Source organism: Oryx dammah, unplaced genomic scaffold (assembly GCF_014754425.2).
Source record: "Oryx dammah isolate SB20612 unplaced genomic scaffold, SCBI_Odam_1.1 HiC_scaffold_17, whole genome shotgun sequence".
NCBI classification, from domain to species: domain Eukaryota; kingdom Metazoa; phylum Chordata; class Mammalia; order Artiodactyla; family Bovidae; genus Oryx; species Oryx dammah.
The window spans coordinates 24039615-24059706 of record NW_024070201.1 but is presented as its reverse complement, the minus strand read 5'-3'; the positions used below and the strand labels follow the sequence as shown (position 1 = coordinate 24059706).

Below are 20092 nucleotides of genomic sequence, written 5' to 3'. Positions count from 1 at the left end.
TTTGGTTTACTTTGATAGTATCTGTTCTGTTCAAAGTTCTCTGTTCAAGGTATATTGAGAAATTTGAATCATAGCTTCCCTTACATGGAGTCCTTACCTTGGGAAATGCACACTATTCCCACTGATGGATCATTTGACCAGGGAACTTTTAAAATAGTGCTTATATGTGGCCTTGATACTGTCATACTCCTTTTCTCTTCACCTCATAATCCATTTTTCCCACCCTTTTCAGAAGCCATCAAGATTGATAGTCAGAATAAGATATCATTATAGATAGGCTTTCCTGGTAGCTCAGATGGTGAAGAATCTGCCTGCAAAACAGGAGACCAGGGTTCGATCCCGGGGTCAGGAAGATCCCCTGGAGAAGAGAATGGCCACCCACTCCAGTATTCTTGCCTGGTGAATTCCGTGGGCAGAGGAGCCTGGTGGGCTACAGTCTATGGAGTTGCAAAGAGTCAGGCTTGATGAACAACTAACACACACATAGGAGTACAGACTGAAGGCAAAAGGAAAAGAGGGTGGCAGAGAATGAGATGGTTAGGGAGCAATGGACATAAATCTGAGCAAACTCTGGGAGATAGTGGAGGACAGAGGAGCCCGGTGGGCTATAGTCCATTAGGTCACAAAGAGCCAGACACAGTGAGCAACTGAACAACAACAGAGACAAAAATCTGCTTCCTCATAATGGCCCTTGACGCCCTCTTACATGGCAAAGGACAATTATGTTTGTAGAATCCAGCTCTTCCATCACATAATGCAGAAGGGTTGGCTAGAGCTGTGAAGCAATGAATAACAGGTACAGATATCAATACACACAAACAATAATAGGTAATATTTATGAAATACTTATATTGTACAGCTACTGTTCCATGTACTTTACAAATATTAACTCATTTAATCTATGTAATGATTCTATGAAGAACCATATTTAGAAGTCCAGTGACTTCCAAGCAAGATATGTAAAAGCCACCTATCACTAGACATTTTATTGCTAAAACCACCAAACACCAAAGACTATGAGAAGATGCTGAAAACATCCAGAGAAAAACCACAGATTATCTCCAAAGAGGGGTAGTCACCCTGAGAACTGACATTGCAGGGCACAAAAGGAAGGCTGAAGACAGGAGAACAGTATTGTCGATGGGGCGGAAAAGAGTCCCTGTCAGATTAGAATCTTTAACAAGAAAAAGTCTTTCAGGAATTCAAACAAAATAAAAACATTTTCAGACAAAAAAGGAAGTTTGCCACTAGTAGTTCCTATCAAATGGATATCCTAAATAATGTCTTTCAGATAGAAGGAATGTGAACCCAGAGGAAAGGTCTGAGATTTAAGAAAGAATGAAGAATGATAATTTGTGGGTAATTCTACCAAACATAAAAAAATAATGTCATTTGTGGTTATAAATAAGCAATGAAAAAGAGAATGTCATGACATGTTACATACCTTTCAAAGATAATAACTAGATCTTATGAATAACCTTATTTTAAAAATCTATATTTGCCTAAGTAAATATACACTTAAGTAAGTATACAACACATACAAAACTTGAATGGACTTATAACCAACAGTGAACTTAAAATATTTTTCCCACACAAGACCTTCAGGGCAGATGGCTTCACAAATGAGTTCTACCACATATTCAAGGAACATTGTAATCTCACACAAACTTGGAGAACAGAAAAAGAACAAAACACTCCTCGAGTAATTTGATAACTTTAGCAAAACCATGATAACAAAGTTATTTATGAGAAAAATGACAAGCTAAAATCACTCATGAATACAAATACAAAAATCCTACACAATTATTGTCTGGCCAATCAAACAACAAATACTTCGAGGGTGCATACTATGTTCCAGGCACTGGTTTAAGCATTTGGAACATATTACTAAACTTTACAATAGTTCTGTGAGTCAGGTTCTGTTATATCCGCATTTCACGTATGAAGAGATAGAGACAAGTTAAGTAATTTGCCGGGGTCACTCCAGATAATGGTACAGCCAGGCTTCAAACCTAAGCCTGAAACGTGCATTCTTTTAGGAGTTATACTGTAAACCAGGTGGGCTTATCCCCCAAAGTCAATTTAACATTCAAAAAATAAATTTATGTAGATAGTTATATTTACATATCAAAGGGAAATATAACTTCTGATCCAGTCAATAGCAAGGGAAAAAAGCTTAAATTCAACATCCATTCACAATGAAAACAGCTCTTGGCAAACTGGGAATAAAATGCAACTTCCTTAATATGATAAGGATTATCTGCAAAAACTTCAACAAACATCATACTTAATCATAACAATTTAAAATCTTTCCCTTTGACTTGAGAACAGAGACAAGATTGCTAGCAATTATCAATTTTATTCAAGATTCTACTAGGGGATCTTAGCACAGTAGGTAAGAAAAATGTGTACAAGGATTAGAAATAAGATAAGCAGATGATGATATATATAGAAAGTGAAAAATAATCTGAATAAATTACTAGGATTAGAGTCTAGCAAAGTTTCTTGATACCAAGTCAATGTAAAAAAATTAAATTAATTTCTAACCAGCAGCAGGTATAAAATGAAATTTAAAACAGACTTCATTCACAATGGCATTAAAAAATGTGAAGTACTGAGGAATAAATCCAACAAAACATGTACAAGATATTAATGGAGAAAATTATAAAATTTTATTGAGAGACATAAAAGAAGACCTAAATAAATGGAGAAATATACCAGTTCATGGATTGGAGGACTCAACATTGTAAAGATGTCATTTCTCTCCAAATTGATTTATAGACTCGGTAAAATCGCAATTAAGATCCCAATAGGTTTTTGTTGGAACTTGACAAGCCAGCTCTAAAATTTATATGACAGCGCCAAGGGCCAAGAGTGGCTACTCTTGAAGAAGAAGAATAAAGTAGGAGGACTTGCTCTACCAGATGTAATACTTATTATAAAGCTGTAGTAATTAAGACGGCGTGGTATTGGGATGAGGATTGACAAATAGACCAATGACACAGAGTAGAGAACCCGTAAAAGGACCTACGCTCCTATGAACACTGGATGAATGCCAGAGGTGACATCCCAGGTCAATAGCAAAAAGACAGACTTTTCAGTAAATAATGCTGACATAAATGAGCATCCACAGGGGAGAAAATGGAATTAGAACCTCTCTTGACAATATAATACAGAGAAATTAACTCAGGTGGATTAAAAAGCTATATATAAAGAATATACATGGGCTTCCCTGGAGGCTCAGGGGTAAAGAATCCACCTGCCAATGCAGGAGACACAGGTTCGATCCCTGGATTGGGAAGATCCCCTGGAGAAGGAAATGGCAACTCACTCCAGTATTCTTGCTTGGGAAATCCCATGGACAGAGGAGCCTGCTAGGCTGCAGTCTGTGGGATCACAAAAGAGTCAGACAGGACTTAGCAACTAAACAACAAAATATATATATAGCTACAGCTACAGGTATCAACAATGGTGTTTCTTCAAATGCTACAGAGTGAAAGATGCAAGTCATAAATAAAGACTGATGTTTTTATCAGATTTATACAAAGTTCAAAACAGGCTAGAGTAAACTGTATCATTTAGTGATGCCTAAAAGCATGAAAAACAGTGATATGATTGCTTTAGATGTCAGCATAGTGGTTTCTTCTGGAGGGAAAGGAAGCGAAGGAAGATTCTCCAGTCTTCTACTTCCTAGCTCACGGGTGATCCCATAGTGTTTATTTTATATGAGTCTTTACACTGTTTGTAAATGTTTTGTGAACACTTTTCTACATATACGGTATCTCACAATTAAAATCCTGCGTGTCTAGATGCAGAGCCGCTTTTAAAACAAGCACAGATCGAGAGACCCAGGGTACTTGATCATGTAGGTTTTCCCCAATTTCCTCTGTAAAGTAGGTCCTCAGCGACCTACTTTTATCCAGTGGGGTTAAATCACTCAAGAGCACTAAAGGATAAAGGACTATCTCAACAAAAATAGGGCAAGGATGGCGGGGAACATTACAGAAGCTGCCATTCAAGTTTCCTTCCAAACTTCTCTTTCCAATTCTGGAAGAAGTCCTTCTGTGCTTCAGACATCAAGGCTTACTTTAGATCAGCAGCCCAATATGTTCCAGAAATGATCAGATCCCAGTCAGCAGTGATCTCTCCTATTATACTCCGTGGCTTCTGCTGATATCCAAGAAAGCAATGGTCGCCCAGGCATGCCGCAGCAATTAGGAGCCTGCTCCCATCGCCTCTGCCTGCTACAGCAGTGTGTGTCAGGGGTTGGTGGGGTAGGGGTGGCTCGTTAATAACGGCAGGGAAGTGGGTCTACTGAGCCTCTTTCCGGATTCTTTGCTCAAACCAAACCTGAGGCCAGGTGTGAACCCCCAGATCAGAGTCCCAGCAGAGCCAAATGAAGCAACTCCTGCAGTCAGAGGAACCATCAATCTGGGAGCCTTTCAAGTTCTTGGTAATTAACAAGAAATAAACAAAATTACAAGCAAAATGATAACTCATCAAATTTGATGTTGTCCCACAGGGCCTGCTTGAGAGTTTAATGAATGCATATGGTGAGTCCAGGGATGATTAATCTGAGCCTTAATTGCAGGGGGGTGGGGAGGTTTTTCTTAAAGTCCACAACCTCTCAGCTCCCCTCTTTGGTTGAGAGTCCTGCCTATCTGTGGGGAAGAAAGGACAGCTGTCCCCTCAGACCACGAGAAGGGCAGTGTGAGTGCAGAGGGCTACCTTCTGTTCCCTGTGCCTCTAACAATGTGTCCTCCCACAGAGCCTCGAGTTGGAAACCCACAGCCACACTGATACTGGCTCAGCCAGAAGCTCTGCTTATCTAGGTATCTCTCTGGTTATCTATACTCATGGATCTCCACACTTTAACCTGGCCACTGAACCCACGGCCCAGGTTGCAGAAAGTTTTTAGAAGGGTGTCAAGGACAAGAAGGAGAGGAAGACCTGAGTGGTGAGCTCCTTGGCCACAGCAAGAAGGGTGAGGGGAGACAAATTGGTGGGGTGGGGGAGGGCTGCTCAGGAAAGAACAAAGTGCTTGAGCCTCAGCCTCGGTCAATGTCATCATCCAGCCAAAAGGTGTCCAGCCCCTGCCCAACCCCATAGGACGCAAGGTGTTTGAACTTCAGGGAGGTGGCATTCTGAGCTTCTTGGCTGTGGCGGGGGGGCCTGCTAGCTGGAGATCAGCGTGTACCCAGCAGAGGTCATGCTGATCAAAGTGCAGTGAGGCCAGAGATCAGGGTGCTGCTCCCATAACACCCACATGGCAAAGGCTGACACCTTTAGTGGCTTCTGCGCTCTTTGGATTATTTTGCTTTGCTTCCTTTCCTCCTTGGATATGTCCCTACTTGCAATACTTATGCGCATGCATGCTCAGTCACTTCAGCCATGTCCAATTCTTTGTGATTCTACGGACTGAAGCCTGCCAGGCTCCTCTGTCCATGGGATTCTCCGGGCAAGAATACTGGAGTGGGTTGTCATGCCCTCGTGCAGGGGATCTTCCCAACTCAGGGATTGAACTCACATCTTCTGTGTTGCAGACAGTTTCTTTACCTTTGAGCCAGCGGGGAAGAACTTATAATACTTTCTGAGATCTAACTAGAGCTATCTTCTCTTTTCCACTGATTTTTTTTTTCTTGTTTCCTATTAATTACTATAATGTTACAGTATATTTAGGACACCTCTCCTGTCACTAATAATGCTATACAAATACAAGCAAGATGTATTTCATTCTTTTCTCCCTCTACTTATTATATATGTAAAAAACAGATCATTTCATGTTCTAGTAAAAGCTCTTTGGACTATGATTGGATTTAGTAATTCTGTTTCTCTTTGTTTAGTTTGGAAAACGCATGAGGTCAGATGATTAAAAGACAATGCTTGTGAAATTGGGCAAAGCACAGCAAAGGCTGAATGTAGGCTTTTTTAAAAAATTGAAGAAATCTGCAATGACTTCATGAAAATCAGACTCCATAAAGGAAGCCAAGTCTCAGGGAAAAAAAGCTGTGATTGTCAGTCTTCAATCTCTTGTCAGAAAGCTTTCGAAAGGAAGAATCTGTGTGGTGCAAGTGAATTCACCCATTCAATTCTATTTTCTTTTCTCCCTTCCGTTTTCCAGTTATTCCCGTGTTTATTCTATATTTTTATGTGTATTTTTGTAAAATATGTACTGTTGCTCCATTATTGTTGTTGTTTAATCACTAAGTTGTGTTCAACTCTGCACAGCCCCATGGACTGTAGCCCACCAGGCTCCTGTCCATGGGATTCTCTGGGCAAGAATACTGGAGTGGGTTGCCATGACCTTCTCCAGGGGATCTTCCCAACCCAGAGATCAAACCCGTGTATCCAGCATTGGCAGGCAGGTTGTTTACCGCTGAGCCACCGGGGACGGTACCCGTGGGTTTTGAAATACTGATTTATGGCCATGTCAGGTCTGTTGTGGAGCGTGGGATCTTCGTCCCACGTGGTCTTCACCGTGGCCTGCAGGATCTTCTGTGACGGCTCTCGGGCTCAGTAGCTGCAGGGCCCAGGCTTAGTTGCCTGGCAGCATATGGAATCTTAGTTCCTCAACCGGGGATCGAACCTGAGTCCACTGCGTGAAGGTGGATTCATAACCACTGGATCACTGGGGAAGTCTCTGCATATATTTTTATTTACGCCATTTCCACTCTGCTTTGAAGGCCCATTCTCACTGTTGCGTGCACATGTGGCCCGTTACTTCTGACCATGGCTCTCTCCCTGACTTGCTTCCCCTCATTTGTTATCTACTCCCCCAGTAATGGACACTCAAGTTGCCGCTAACTCCCAGCACAACATTCTGTAGATACCTAGGTCTCTCTATGGACCCATGTGAGCCTTTTCACGGGGTATATTCCCAGGAGTAGAAATGCTGAGTCCTAAGGTGACCACATATTTAATTTTACTAAGAATTGCCAGATTGCCTCCAGCAAGGCTGCACCAGTCTACATCTCCACCAGCAGTGCATGGCTTTTGCTGTGTTACCAGACTCGCACGCATGCCTCCAAACCCTACCGTACTTCTTGGAATGACTGATCTCCTGTACCAGTTTTTGCCAGTCTCATAAGAATAAGTGAAGAGGTATATATAAATATATATATATTTTGCCTTTCTCCGGTGAGCTTGAGTACATCTAAACATAAGTATGAGTAAGTAAGCTGCTGCTGCTGCTGCTGTTAAGTCGCTTCAGTCGTGTCCGACTCTGTGCGACCCCATAGACGGCAGCCCATCAGGCTCCTCCGTCCCTGGGATTCTCCAGGCAAGAACACTGGAGTGGGTTGCCATTTCCTTCTCCAATGCATGAAAGTTTAAAGTGAAAGGGAAGTCACTCAGTGGTGTCCGACTCTTAGCGACCCCACGGACTGCAGCCCACCAGGCTCTTCTGTCCATGGGAGTTTCCAGGCAAAAGTACTGGAGTGGGTTGCCAGTGCTTCTCTGAGCCAGGCAACATAACAAGCCCCAGATCTCAATGGCTTAACAAAACCATTGACAAAAATGGTTTATTAACAAAAACGCTTATTTTTTGTTCACATCACAGTGCAGTGTAGCCAGGGGCAGGGGCAGAGTACTGCTCCATGTGGTCAGGCTTCTATTGCATAGCTCTGTCATCTTCTAGGGCCTCAGGATCCTCTGCTGGATTCTCCACATACAGCCAACAGGGGCCGGAAGAGAGAGCCCTCAGAGAATGGCACACAAGGTGTGCTATGCCAGGCACAGATGCGGTCACATTCCTCGGGCCAGAACTCAGCCACGGGAAACGGCCTGGGAAATGCAATGCGCTGTGTGCCAAAGAAAAGACATGGAAATTGGTGAGGAATTAGACAATCTCTGCCGTAAGATGTTTATTACTCTGGGGCTTTCCTCATCTGTAAATTCTCTCATCACGTCCCTGTCTTTTTTCCCCTTGGACTTCTTCTTGTCATTGTTATTCATCTGTATCTTCTAGAAGGTATCAGTTTCTGGTTGGTTTTACCATTGCAAATATTTCTTCCAATCTGTCTGCCTGATCACCTTGGCTATTGGGGTCTTTCACCACTCAGGAATCTAATTTTCATATAACCTAGTTAACCAATTTTTAGCCTTACAGTTTTCACTTTTGCAAATGTGTTATTTATTTAGTCCATACCTGGATTCCTCTCTTTTTTAAAAGAATGTTGTTTAGTTTTGGATGTACTGGATCTTCATTGCTGTGCAGGTTTTTCTCCAGTTACAGGGAGCAGGGGGGTGGGGTGTGGGTGGCTCCTCTTGTTGCAGGAAGCATGGGCTCTAGGGTGTGAGGGCTTCTGTGGTTTCAGCCCGTGGGCTCAGTAGTTGCAGCTCCCGAGCTCTAGAGCACAGGTTCAGTGGCTGTGGCGCATGAGCTTAGCTGCTCCGCGGCATGTGGGATCTTCCCAGACCAGGGATCAAACCTGTGGCTCCTGCACTGGCAAGCAGAATCTTTACCACCGAGCCACTTGGGAAGCCCAGGTTCCTCCTGAAAGCACCCTGTCACTACTTTCTTTGTCAGTTTCCCCCTCAGTCCCCAGTTTGCAGAAGCATCACCTATTAAGAACAGGGACATGGAAGGTCCCCCAGGGAAAGGCTCACCTGGAGGCTAATTTCCCAGCCTTCTCATCTCTTTCCAGCATCCAGTTTTCCCTAATCCTGTAGGCTCTGGCCTGGAAAAAAATCAGTTCCCCAAAGCACCTATGGAAATGTACAAAAGAGTTCACTCAGGAAGCCGTTTCAACTGGCGGGAGAGGTAGGCAAGAGCCAGGTCTGGAGCCTGAGCCTGTTAAGATGGTTGCAGCATTAAAGGGTGTGAAGTTGGAACGTTCTCAGGCACACCAGAACTTCTTTTAATCTCGCTCCCATGTCATTTCTCTCTTTTTTTTTTCCTTTAGTATTTTATTTATTTATTTATGTCTGCAATGGGTCTTCGTTGCTGAGTGCGGGTTTCCCTAGTTGTGGCGAGTGGGGCTACTTTCTTGCCGTGACACTGACTCCATAGTTGTGGCTCATGGGCTTAGTTGCTCTGAGACACGTGGCTCGCCCTAGAACCAGGGATGGATCCCGTGTCGTGTCCGCCGCCCTGGGAGACCGACACTCAACCACCAAGCCACCAGGGAAGCCTCCCATGTTGTTTCTCGACTTCGGCCTCCTGTTCACCCTTTTCCCTTGCCTGAAAAGCCCTCTCTCCCTTTGCTTGGTTAAACCTTCTTATCCTGAACCTGGGCATTACTTCCAGGAAGCCTTCTCTGGAAGGCTCCATCCCACCCCCAGGTCCAGGTGAATGCACTTCTGAGTCTTGCACAACGGTCACTGAACTTACCACACTACGTTACAATGGCCATTTGCCTACGCGATCGTGAACTTGTGGAAAGAATCTGAATCCAATTCTGTGTCCAATTCCCCTTTGTACTAGCGCTAGAGCAAGACCTAACACATGCAATAACAGCTGTTGGATGGATCTGATGGGCTTACTATATCCTGTCCACTGAACTTGGCTCTCCTGTCCCAGTTTCATGGGCTTCGGGGAGGTCTGCATTACTGCAGAGATGCCCCAGAAGAATTCCCTTCCAGACGCCAGCTGGGGTTCCTCTCCCTTGGTGTGTCATCCTGACTACTTATGGGCCGTCTCTAGTCGGGCTCTGACGCAGCAGATCTGATCAGCTCTCCTGGACCTTAGCCTCAGCTCTGGGTGAGGTGGGGCAGTGGGGTAGGGGTGGAGGGAGAGGGTAGTCATAATTATATACGGTTAAGTGAAGGTGGTGAAAGTCAGGGTGCTCTGTCTTGGGAGTGGCCTCCTCTTCCCGATTCCCCCATTCAGCAGTCAGGTTGGACAGGAGAGCAGGCTCAGACAATGAGCCAGCGGTGGACAAGCAAGAGTGAAAGAACAGTCCTCCAGCCCCACTGGCCCTGCTGCCTGCCAAGCTCAAGTCTTGGCTGCCCCCTTGTGTCCACAGAGTGAAGGACAGGGAAACTTCATCCAAAGCTGGGCTAGGACTGGTCCCCTGTCTCCTTCTCCCCAAGGGCACCCCCCGACACACAGGGACTCCCATTTAGCAGGACCACCTGCCCTGTCCTCCCCAACACCCTCTGCCCCCAGTTACCCTCCACAGCGTCGCCCTGTTTATTTCCTTCTCGGGGCTTCTCACACCGTTGTTTTGGCCCACTCTTTTGTTGCCTGCCACCCTGGTGGCTCAGAGGGTAAAGCGTCTGCCCTCAATGCAGGAGACCCGGGTTCGATCCCTAGGTCGGGAAGCTCCCCTGGAGAAGGAAATGGCAACCCACTCCAGTATTCTTGCCTCGGACATGACTGAGAGACTTCACTTTCACTTCCCCACCCCTCTCAAGGGCAAGGAGACTGAGGGCAGGGCCTTGTTGGACTCAGTCACTGCATCCCTAGATATAGAACAGGCCCAGCAGAGAGCAGCCACGCAGCACTCATTTCCTGATCAAGGTTCCCCAAAGACGCCTGATGTCCGCTCATGGTTCCCATCAGGGCCGAGCTGCCTCCTCCTCCTGAAATGCCTTCAACACCCCAGCCCACCTCCCCTCCACCTCACTGTCTGCCTGGCAACCTGGTATTTATGGTTAGTCCAAGGCTCGGTTTAAACATTGCCTCTTTGGGACAAACATATGGACACCAAGGGGGAAGGTGGGGAGGATGAGATGAACTGGGAAACTGGGATTGACATACACACTATTGACACTATATGTAAAGCAGATAACTAATGAGAACCTACTGTGTAGCTCGGGGAACCCTACTCAGTGCTCTGTGGTGACCTAAATGGGAAGGAAATCCAGAAATCTGGGGCTATATGTAATCGCATGGCTTCCCTGGTGGCTCAGCTGGTAAAGAATCTGCCTGCAGTGCAGGAGACCCCAGTTCAGTTCCTGGGTTGGGAAGATCCGCTGGAGAAGGGATAGGCTACCCACCCCAGTATTCTTGGGCTTCCCTTGTGGCTCAGCTGGTAAAGAATCTGCCTGCAATGCAGGAGACCTGGGTTCCATCCCTGGGTTGGGAAGATCCCCTGGAGAAGGGAAAGGCTACCCACTCCAGAATTCTAGCCTTGGAGAATTCCATGGACTGGATATAGTCCATGGGGTTGCAAAGAGTCGGACATGACTGAGAGATGTTCACTTTCACATTCATTTCCTGGGCTTCCCACGTGGAGCTAGTGGTAGAGAACTCACTTGCCACTGCAGGAGATATAAGAACCGCGGGTTCGATCCCTGGGTCGGGAAGATCCCCTGGAAGAGGAAATGGCAGCCCACTCCAGTATTCTATCCTGGAGAACCCCACAGACAGAGAAGCCTGGCAAGCTACAGCCTGTAGGGTCGCAAAGAGTCGGACACATCTGAAGCAACTTAGCATGCATGCATGTATACGAGTAGCTGACTCACTTTGCTGTGCAGCAGAAACTAACACAACTTTGTAAAGCAACTATACTCCAATACATTAAAAAAATATATATTTGTTTATTTATTTGGCTGTGTTGGGTCTTAGCTGCAGCATGTGGGATCTAGTTCCCTGACCAGGGATCGAACCTGAGCCTCCTGCGGTGGGAGCATGGAGTCTTCGTCACTGGACCACTGTAAAAATATTTTTAAAAAATAAACGTTACCTCTTTGTGACGCTTCCCTGGTCTCCCCTAAACTGGGCATTTCCTTCCGTGGGCTTTCACCTCCTGTAATGGGATCATAACTGTCTGTGAGCCCGGCAAGGGCAAGAATTGTATCAAATTTGTTCTCACACTTTCAGTGCCTGGCAGATGGCAGATGCTAAATAAATATTTATTGACGAACTCTGATTACCCCTGGAGAGACTCACAGAGCCAAGGCCTGGAACTGCCCTCCGGGCCTCGCCTCCCTCTGCTCTCCAATAGAGAGGCCACCCTGTAGGCAGCACAAACATCACATCATTCACCCAGCATCTTCCCAAGGCCAGGTTTTGTAACAGGACTGTTTCCTCCAGGGGAAATGCCTTTCCAACCATCACCCTCCTTTATAATACATCTTGGCTGCACTTCCTCCTGAAACCTTCCTTGGTTCTAGAGCAGGAACTAATCCTTCCTTCATCTCTGCTTCTCATCACTATTCCTCGTCCCTGTTAATTCTGCCTTGTCCTAGGGCCCCGTGTCAGCTCAATGGGTGCTTAGCAGAAGTGTGAAACCTGTTGTCTCAGCGAATTGTAAACCCTCCCCTGTCACTAGCCGTGTCTCACACACATTAAGTAAAAAGCGTTAGTCACTGAGTCGTGTTTGACTCTTAGCCATCCCATGGACTGTAGCCCACGTGGTTCCTCTGTCCGTGGAATTCAGAAGCGGGACGCCATTCCCTTCTTCAGGGGATCTTCCTGATCCAGGGATGGAACTAGGTCTCGACAGATTCTTCACCCAATGCGTCCCCAGGGAAGTCATGGAGCCACTCACATGCCCACTCACAGGCACCCCATGAAGCATACATGGTAACCTGCTGGTCGTGTCAGGAAGCCAACAGCTCCTGATGTGAAAGCTCTTGTTAACTAACACCAGTGCCCCAGAAGAATATTGCCCAGCTACATGCCCACACTTCCTGCAGGGAGGCAGAGACTGGGCACCTCAGTCCCGCCAAGAACACCCACCCCAGACACTCTCCCCATATGCCCACCCATCTGCTCTTTGCCTGATGCTTTCCCAGCCCAGCTCAGCTTTCTGGCCAGACACCCCAGTGGATACTTGGAGCTCGCCCTGGATGGATGGGGTGTTAGCACTCAGCCTCTGGGTCCGTCAGCTTGCAGGCAAGTTCTAGGAGATAGTCTTGATCTAAACCCAGCCTCTGGGAGTCAACCTCACTGATCACTCTTGTGGTGGTTCCATGGATAGATGTGACCCACCTCTACTACCATGATCAGCACACAAACACATACATGCACACACACACACACACACGTGTGCACACGCCCACGTACACAAAAAATATACCCCAGATACACACACATGGGGTAGAATGTGATCAAGGGCTTCAATGTTGCAACCACGTTTAGTGTGAGGACCAGCCCTAGGCAAAGGTTCTGATACTACAGTGTCCAGCTGGACGCAGGCACTCCACAAATATTTGTTGAATGACTAAATTGCTTGCTTGCCCACCTCCAATGCCACCCATCGCCACTGATTTGACACTCGCCCTCCCACTCTGAACACTGGCCTGTTCTACCATACCACATGTATTAGCAGTCCCTCAAGGGACAGAGCCTCAATCTTGGAACCCAAGTGTCTTCCATTTTTCTTTTTTTAATTAAGTAATTAATTAGGCTGCCCAAGGTCTTAGTTGCAGGACATAGGATCTTAAATCTTCATTGCAACATGCAGGATCTTCAGGTGGAGCATGTGGGATCTAGTTCCCTATCCAGGGATTGAACCCGGACCCTCTGCATTGGGAGTACAGAGTCTTAGCCAGTGGACCACCAGGGAAGTTCCTGTCTTCAGTTTTTCTTGAAGTTCACCCAGCACAGTATGTTGTCTCCCCTCTGGGTCTCAGTACCTGTACCAGAAGTTCCTGCCCTTCACCGCGACTCCTTCACTTGGCTTACTCTTGGTCACCCTTTCACCGATTTGCTCCCTACTTCCCTCCAAAAGTCTTTCCCATGTGTCTCATCCCTGCCCCAGACGGGGTTCGGTGGGGTTCACTGGACAGCGAAGGAAAACAACTTCTCTAGCTCTCTTCAGAACTCCTTATGCCATCTTATCACATCCTGTGACAAGGTCTCTACAAGGCCAGCCAAGCTTGAAGAACACACAAGCTTGGACTTCCCTGGTGGCTCAGACGGTAAAGCGTCTGTCTACAATGCGGGAGACCCGGCTTCGATCCCTGGGTCGGGAAGATCCCCTGGGGAAGGAAATGGCAATCCACTCCAGTACCATTGCCTGGAAAGTCCCATGGACAGAGGAGCCTGGTAGGCTACAGTCCATGGGGTCACAGAGAGTCAGACATGACTGAGCGACTTCACTTGCTCACATGGTTACTTACCAAGGGTATTCATGGTATACTTTTTGGGTATTACAGAAACCCTGGGGAGAGGTGTGATGATTTCCATTTCAGAGATGGGGAAACTGAGGTTCTGAGATATTAGGTGCCCACCTAAAGTCACAAGAGCAAATTGAATCAGACAGCCAAGGATCAAAATCCATGCATGTGCTTTCCATTTCAAGGGGCAGGGCTGCAGGATTAGCAGGCATGGGGAGGGAGGTGGAGACTGAGCTCAGAAGGCATGCAGTCCGAATTGCCTAAAATCAGAGAGCGGGAAGGGTCCTTCCCACTTCATTCCATGCAACTCTGAAGGAGCCCAGAAGGAAGGAGGCGCAGCTTTATTCCTCTGGTCCAATTCTTTTTCCCAGCACGGGGCCATTAGTGGAATACATTGTAAACCTCTCTGGGAGAAGCATCCCAATTAACCTGGTGATCATTTGCCAGGAAGCGTTAGAAGTGAAGCTGGTGAAATGGAGAGAAACACAAACAGGTGGCAGAGGGATGGTCCCAAGCCCGCCCCGCGCCTACCCGCTCCTCCAAGCCGCTGCCTCTAGTCCCCTCTACGGGCCACCAGGAAGAATAGCGCTGTGTAGTCAGTGCGGTTATCCAAGCAGGTCTCTGCGGCCCGAGCGACCTTCTCCAGCTTCTCGATGATGAAGCCAGCCTCCTGCACGGCCTCCCGCAGGAATTTCTCATTCAGGGGCAGAGCGGGGAACCTCTTATTCCCCACCATGAAGAAGGTGGTCTTGAAGCTCCCGCTCAGCACCAGATGGCCCCCGGGCCGGAGCAGGGTCCTGAGGTGGTGCAGGGCATCCTGGCAGGCCTGCGGGGTGGGGCAGGCAGCCTCAAGACACAGGGAGGAGATGAGGCCGTCGGCGGGGGGCAGGACCACAGGCTCCAGGGGCCGTTCTTTTAGGACGTCACACTTGAGCACCCGGGTGACGGATCTCCTTACACGCTCCTCCTTCTCTGCCCACTTGTCTCTGGATGGGAGGGAAGAAAGAGAGAGGCCGGCTGGGTCATGCTCATCACATGGACCACTCACGTCACTCTCAGCCATCCTCTGCCTGGTGTACGGGCTCCCAGAGCACAGGCTGCCAGTTCTACAGATGAGAAAACTGAGTCGCATAGAGAGACCAGCTGGGGACAAAGTGAAGCCCACCACCTGCCCACCCTGGGGTCACGGGTCAGAGGCCCCCTTCCGGCCCTGTGCCCCTGGTTCTCTCTCTGCTAGCCCGTTTCTCACATGACCCGGTAAGTGCCCCCAGAAACAGAATCTCTGCCTGGACTCAGGAGCAAAACTACAGTGTGAGTTTGGGGGACATTGTGAGGGGCCCCTGGCCACTCCATTCAACCTCCTCCTCAACTCACACATTCCCTTCTTACCTATGCCTGTTCTCAGGATGGGGGCCACATGCATTCTGCAGTGTGAGTAAGTGCTAGCACTTAAAGGCCTGCTCTTTCCAGCTCTGTAGTCTTAACATATACACTCTACTGTATATAAAACAGGTAAACAACAAAGACCTACTTAGAGCACAGGGAACTATACTCAATATCTTTTAATAACCTAAATAACCCATAATAGGAAAGAATCTGCAAAAGAATATATATATATACACAAAACTATGATTCCATACACATATACATATATATATATACACACACACACACATATATATATACACACATATATACGTATATGTGTATGGAATCATAGTTTTGTTCAGTCACTAAGTCGTGTCTGACTCTTTGTGACCTCACAAACTGCAGCACACCAGGCCTCCCTGTCTTTCATTATCTCCCAGAGTTTGCTCAAACTCATGTCTGTTGAGTTAGTGATGCCATCCAATCATCTTATCCTCTGTTGCCCCCTATCCTTCTGCCCTCAATCTTTCCCAGCATCAGGGTCTTTTCCAATAAGTCGGCTCTTTGCATCGGGTGGCCAAGGTATTGGAGTTTCAGCTTCAGCTTCAGCTTCAGCCCTTAGTTATATACTTGAAACTAACACAACACTGTAAATTAACTATACCTCAATGTTTAAAAAGTAAGAAAGAAATAATAGTTTTAAGCAGAAGGAATAAGAAACTAATGCACAACTTCAACCATCTTAACTAGGGAGGGTGATATTTGGGGAGTGGAAGGGCTATGGTGGACCTTCCTGGTGCCTTGAAATTAAATGAAAATATACAAGGTAAGTAAATTCTGTTCTACTTGCCATATAAGATTGTCTTAATTCTAACCCTTATCTCCTGTGATACACAAAAAGATTCCACAAGTTTAGAGCTCCCTGGAGGTTGTAACTGGAACAGGGCACCAGCCGATCAGAAAGGAGGAAGCCGGGAGGGTTCTCCTGCTTGGACTCAGACCTTGGCTTCCTTGTGGACCTCGGTGATGTTTCTTCCTGGCTCCAGGTTTGTCTCTAGCAGGCTCTTCCTATTGCCCCTTTTGGTCTTTATAGGATTCATATCTCACCCTTCCTCCTTTCTTCTTGGGGTTCCACTGACTTCCTTCCTTCTTAGTCTCCATCTGCCTTGCCATTTGTACACAAACTCCATGGAAAATTCTTGATTAGGGGCTAAGTGAAGATCATGCAGATCTGAAAACAAGCAACAACCCGCTTACCTGTTCCCCTCAAGCTCACACACGTATTTCACCACTGGAGACCAGTCAAACGCCCCTGGCATCTTCTTCAGCCACTTCTCCAGCTCCTGGAGGTTCTTGTCTGTGTAGTCAGTGGCCACGATCTCTTGGAAAGACTCACAGGCAGAGAGGAACTGGTAGATGGTGGGCCCGGAGCCGATGTCAATCAGGAGTTTCCCTTCCAGCCCACCTGTTTTAGATTTAGGAATATTTCTTCTGAATCATTGGTACCTGGGAGAAGGCAATGGCACCCCACTCCAGTACTCTTGCCTGGAAAATCCCACGGACAGAGGAGCCTGGTAGGCTGCCGTCCATGGGGTCGCTAAGAGTCGGACACGACTGAGCGACTTCACTTTGACTTTTCACTTTCATGCATTGGAGAAGGAAATGGCAACCCACTTCAGTGTTCTTGCCTGGAGAATCCCAGAGACAGAGGAGCCTAGTGGGCTGCCATCTGTGGGGTCACACAGAGTCGGACATGACTGAAGCGACTTAGCAGCAGCAGCAGCAGCAGCAGCAGCAGGGCTCCAAGGCCCACACTTCCCAAAAGGTTCTACTCTTCTTGCTCCACTGGGAGATGGCACAGGGAGTTGACCATCAGGGCATGTAACCTCCCAGACCGGGAACTTTGCTGCACTAACAGCTCCAGCACAGTGAGCATGGAGAGTTTTTGCAGGAAGGGAGTGTTAGAAACAAGGGAGCTTGTTTAGGGGTAGAGCGTTAAAGAACCAGTGTTGACATTTCACCTACCAATTTACCACTGTAAAGTGTCCAGGACTTCCCTGGTGGTCCAGTAATTAAGAATCCATCTGCCAGTGCAGGGGACGCAGTTTGATCCCTGGTCCCGGAAGATTTTACATATTATGGGGCAACTAAGCCCTCAAGCCACAGCTATCGAGCCTGTGTGCCCTAGAGCCTGTGCTCCACAACAAGAGAAGCCCACACAGGACAATTAGAGAGTAGCCCCTGCTCTCTGCAGCTAGAGAAAGTCCACACGTAGCCATGAAATAAATAAATTAACTAAATTTTTTAAAAGTGTCCAAAGGAGAAATCTGATGCTACTCTTGAGTACACTGGTCTCCCTGTCCCAAGCACTCTTTGTTGATGTGCCCTATGGCCCCACTGAGACCATATGTAATGTTCCAAAGATCAATCAGCAAGCATTTATTGAGTATCAACTGTATCCCAGAAACTTGCTTGGCAGTTTGGAGAAAACAGGGCCTGTGAAGAATACTTGGCCTCCCCTTCCTGTTTTGTTTCTCTCCATCCACAAGAGACTGGTTGACACAAAATATTAAGAGTGTTTGGACCTTGACAAGGGGCTTCCAGGGGCTTCCCAGGTGGCACTAATGGTTAAAACAATAGCAACAACAACAACGACAACAACAAAAACCACCCTCCTGCCAATACAGATAGACATAAGAGATGTGGATTTGATCCCTGGGTCCGAAAGATCCCCTGGAGAAGCACACGGCAACTCACTCCAGTATTCTTGCCTGGAGAATCCCATGGACAGAGGAGCCTGGTGGGCTACAGTCCACGGGGTCGCACAGAGTCAGACACGACTGAGCAACTGAGCACACACACGGGGGGCTTCCAAGATAGACAACAAGGCCAAGAGGACAGAAAACCAGCTGGTCCTGACTGACTGCTGAGATGAGCCAGCTGATCTACTACACTTGTTTGTCTGCATGTTGCTATACCTGTAGGGTACAGTAGCAAATAAATCGGAGTAGGCATCAAAGGCTTAAGAAAATTTGAGGGCAGAAAATTTTAATTGGAGAAATTCTGGCTACTGGGTTATGTTTCCTTCCCATATGAATGATGAAAAGATACCCAGAATTTGATTTTAGTGGTCCAGCCAGCCTAGCACTATACTTCCCTGGGGCGGCAGTAATGGGGGTGGGGGGGGTGGGGGGGTGCAAATCTGAGAGCCAACCACCCACGATGTTTGCATGGGCCACAGTGGCGATCAGGCAGAAGGGCAAAGGCCACCCCAAACGAGAAGCAAAGCTTCCCTACACTTTCGGATGCCTTCATGTTTCCCTTGCAAGGGATAGGGAGAAGACAGGCCTACTCAGGATGATCAAAGACCACAGCTCTCAGGCTTTACGGGAAGAGAAAATCTGACCTCAGAAACTGAGAGGATACCACCATGTGCCACACATCAAGTGTATCTAAACTCTTTCTAACTTCTTTGGTAGTCCAGTTGTCAAATCCACCCGCCAATGCAGGGGACACGGGTTCAGTCTATGACCGGGGAAGATGCCACATGCCCTGGGGCATCTAAACCCTCGAGCTGCAGCTGCTGAGCCCACGTGCCTAGATCCCATGCTCTGCAACAAGAGTAGCCACCGCAGTGAGAAGCCTGTGCACCTCAACGAAGAGTAGCCCCAGCTCCTTGCAATTAGAGGAAACCCACATGCTGCAAGGAAGAACCAGTGCAGCCAAAAATAAAAATTTTTTTTTAAATAAAATCTTCCTGTAGGGCAAAGCCACACCCTCTGAATATCCCAAGTTGCTTTTAATGGTCTGGCCATCCTTTCCCACTCCCACTCGAAGACTGCCCTACAGTGAATGAAAACCAGCATCTGATTTAAAATTTGCGTGGCCACCCTTCCTCCTGCAAACGTCCCTCAGGGCTGAAGCAGACCAGCACCTGGTTTAAAGGTGGCGTTGTAGTGTTTTAGCAGGAAATGGAGGACTTCATCACCAATGGGATCCTGGTTCATCCTGTAATACTCCAGGTAGGATGTGGGCTCAAAATTCTCCTGGTAGACATCAGGCTCCTCGCGTTCCTGAAGAGCCATGGAGAGCAGTGAGTTTTGTCCAGGAAGGAGCAGCAGGCAAACTGATTCCCTGGGGCCTTCTTCACAGGGCTCAGACTTTGTCCTCCCCCCAGCCCTCGGAATAAACACTGGGATGAAGGCCAGAGCAGCCAACAAAGGATGTTTCCTGAATCTGCCTCCCTTTGGCCATTCACCCCGCTCCAGTTCCCTTCCCCAGCCCCCAGGCTTTTCAGTGGCTTTGGCTTGTTTGGAAGTATTAGTCTCTTTTGCTCCATTTATTGCATCCCCTTCTACAATGATTTTTCAAACTATTTAAAAAGCACACCTAATTTTTAAATGCAATCTCCAGCAAAGCCCCAGTATAGATGAGTGATCCTAGGATGAGATGTCTTGTGCTTAGTTGCTCAGGCATGTCCGACTCTTTGTGACCCCATGGGCTGTAGCCCACCAGGCTCCTCTGTCCATGGGAATTCTCCAGGCTGGAATACTGGGGTGGGTTGCCATGCCCTCCTCCAGGGGATCTTCCCAACGCAGGAATCAAATCCAGGTCTCCTTCAATGCAGGCAGATTCTTTACCTTCTGAGCTACTAAGGAAGCCCTGAATGAGATGTCTTAGTTTGCTTTTAATTTTTAGTGTTTTCTGAACTACA

The 20092-nt window shown here is 47.2% G+C and overlaps 1 protein-coding gene across 2 annotated transcripts; it reads right to left on the bottom strand.

Annotated features, from left to right (window-relative positions):
- Nucleotides 1–13988: 13988 nt before the first annotated feature.
- On the bottom strand, nucleotides 13989–19891 carry NNMT (nicotinamide N-methyltransferase). 2 transcript variants are annotated; one of them, XM_040258034.1, is made up of 3 exons: nucleotides 19313–19891; nucleotides 16636–16843; nucleotides 13989–14996 (listed from the first exon to the last, which is right to left on the bottom strand). In XM_040258034.1, the coding sequence occupies exons 1-3, from the start codon at nucleotides 19461–19463 to the stop codon at nucleotides 14564–14566; spliced, it is 792 nt and encodes a 263-aa protein (XP_040113968.1). In that variant the 5' UTR covers nucleotides 19464–19891; the 3' UTR covers nucleotides 13989–14563. The 2 variants fall into 2 exon arrangements, 1 of the variants encoding a protein (XP_040113968.1); XR_005724136.1 differs by lacking the exons at nucleotides 13989–14996; nucleotides 16636–16843 and adding an exon at nucleotides 19102–19221 and having other exon boundaries at nucleotides 19313–19405.
- Between the last annotated feature and the right edge of the window lie 201 nt (nucleotides 19892–20092).

What these genes read in the sequence shown, in the direction of transcription:
- NNMT (XM_040258034.1), bottom strand. Translation starts at nt 19,463, where the DNA reads ATGGCTCTTCAGGAACGCGAGGAGCCTGATGTCTACCAGGAGAATTTT. An exon ending in CAACGCCACCTTTAAACCAG is followed by an intron (nt 16,844 to 19,312) that starts GTGCTGGTCTGC and finishes AATCTAAAACAG; the next exon opens with GTGGGCTGGAAGGGAAACTC. An exon ending in TGTGAGCTTGAGGGGAACAG is followed by an intron (nt 14,997 to 16,635) that starts GTAAGCGGGTTG and finishes CCTCCCATCCAG; the next exon opens with AGACAAGTGGGCAGAGAAGG.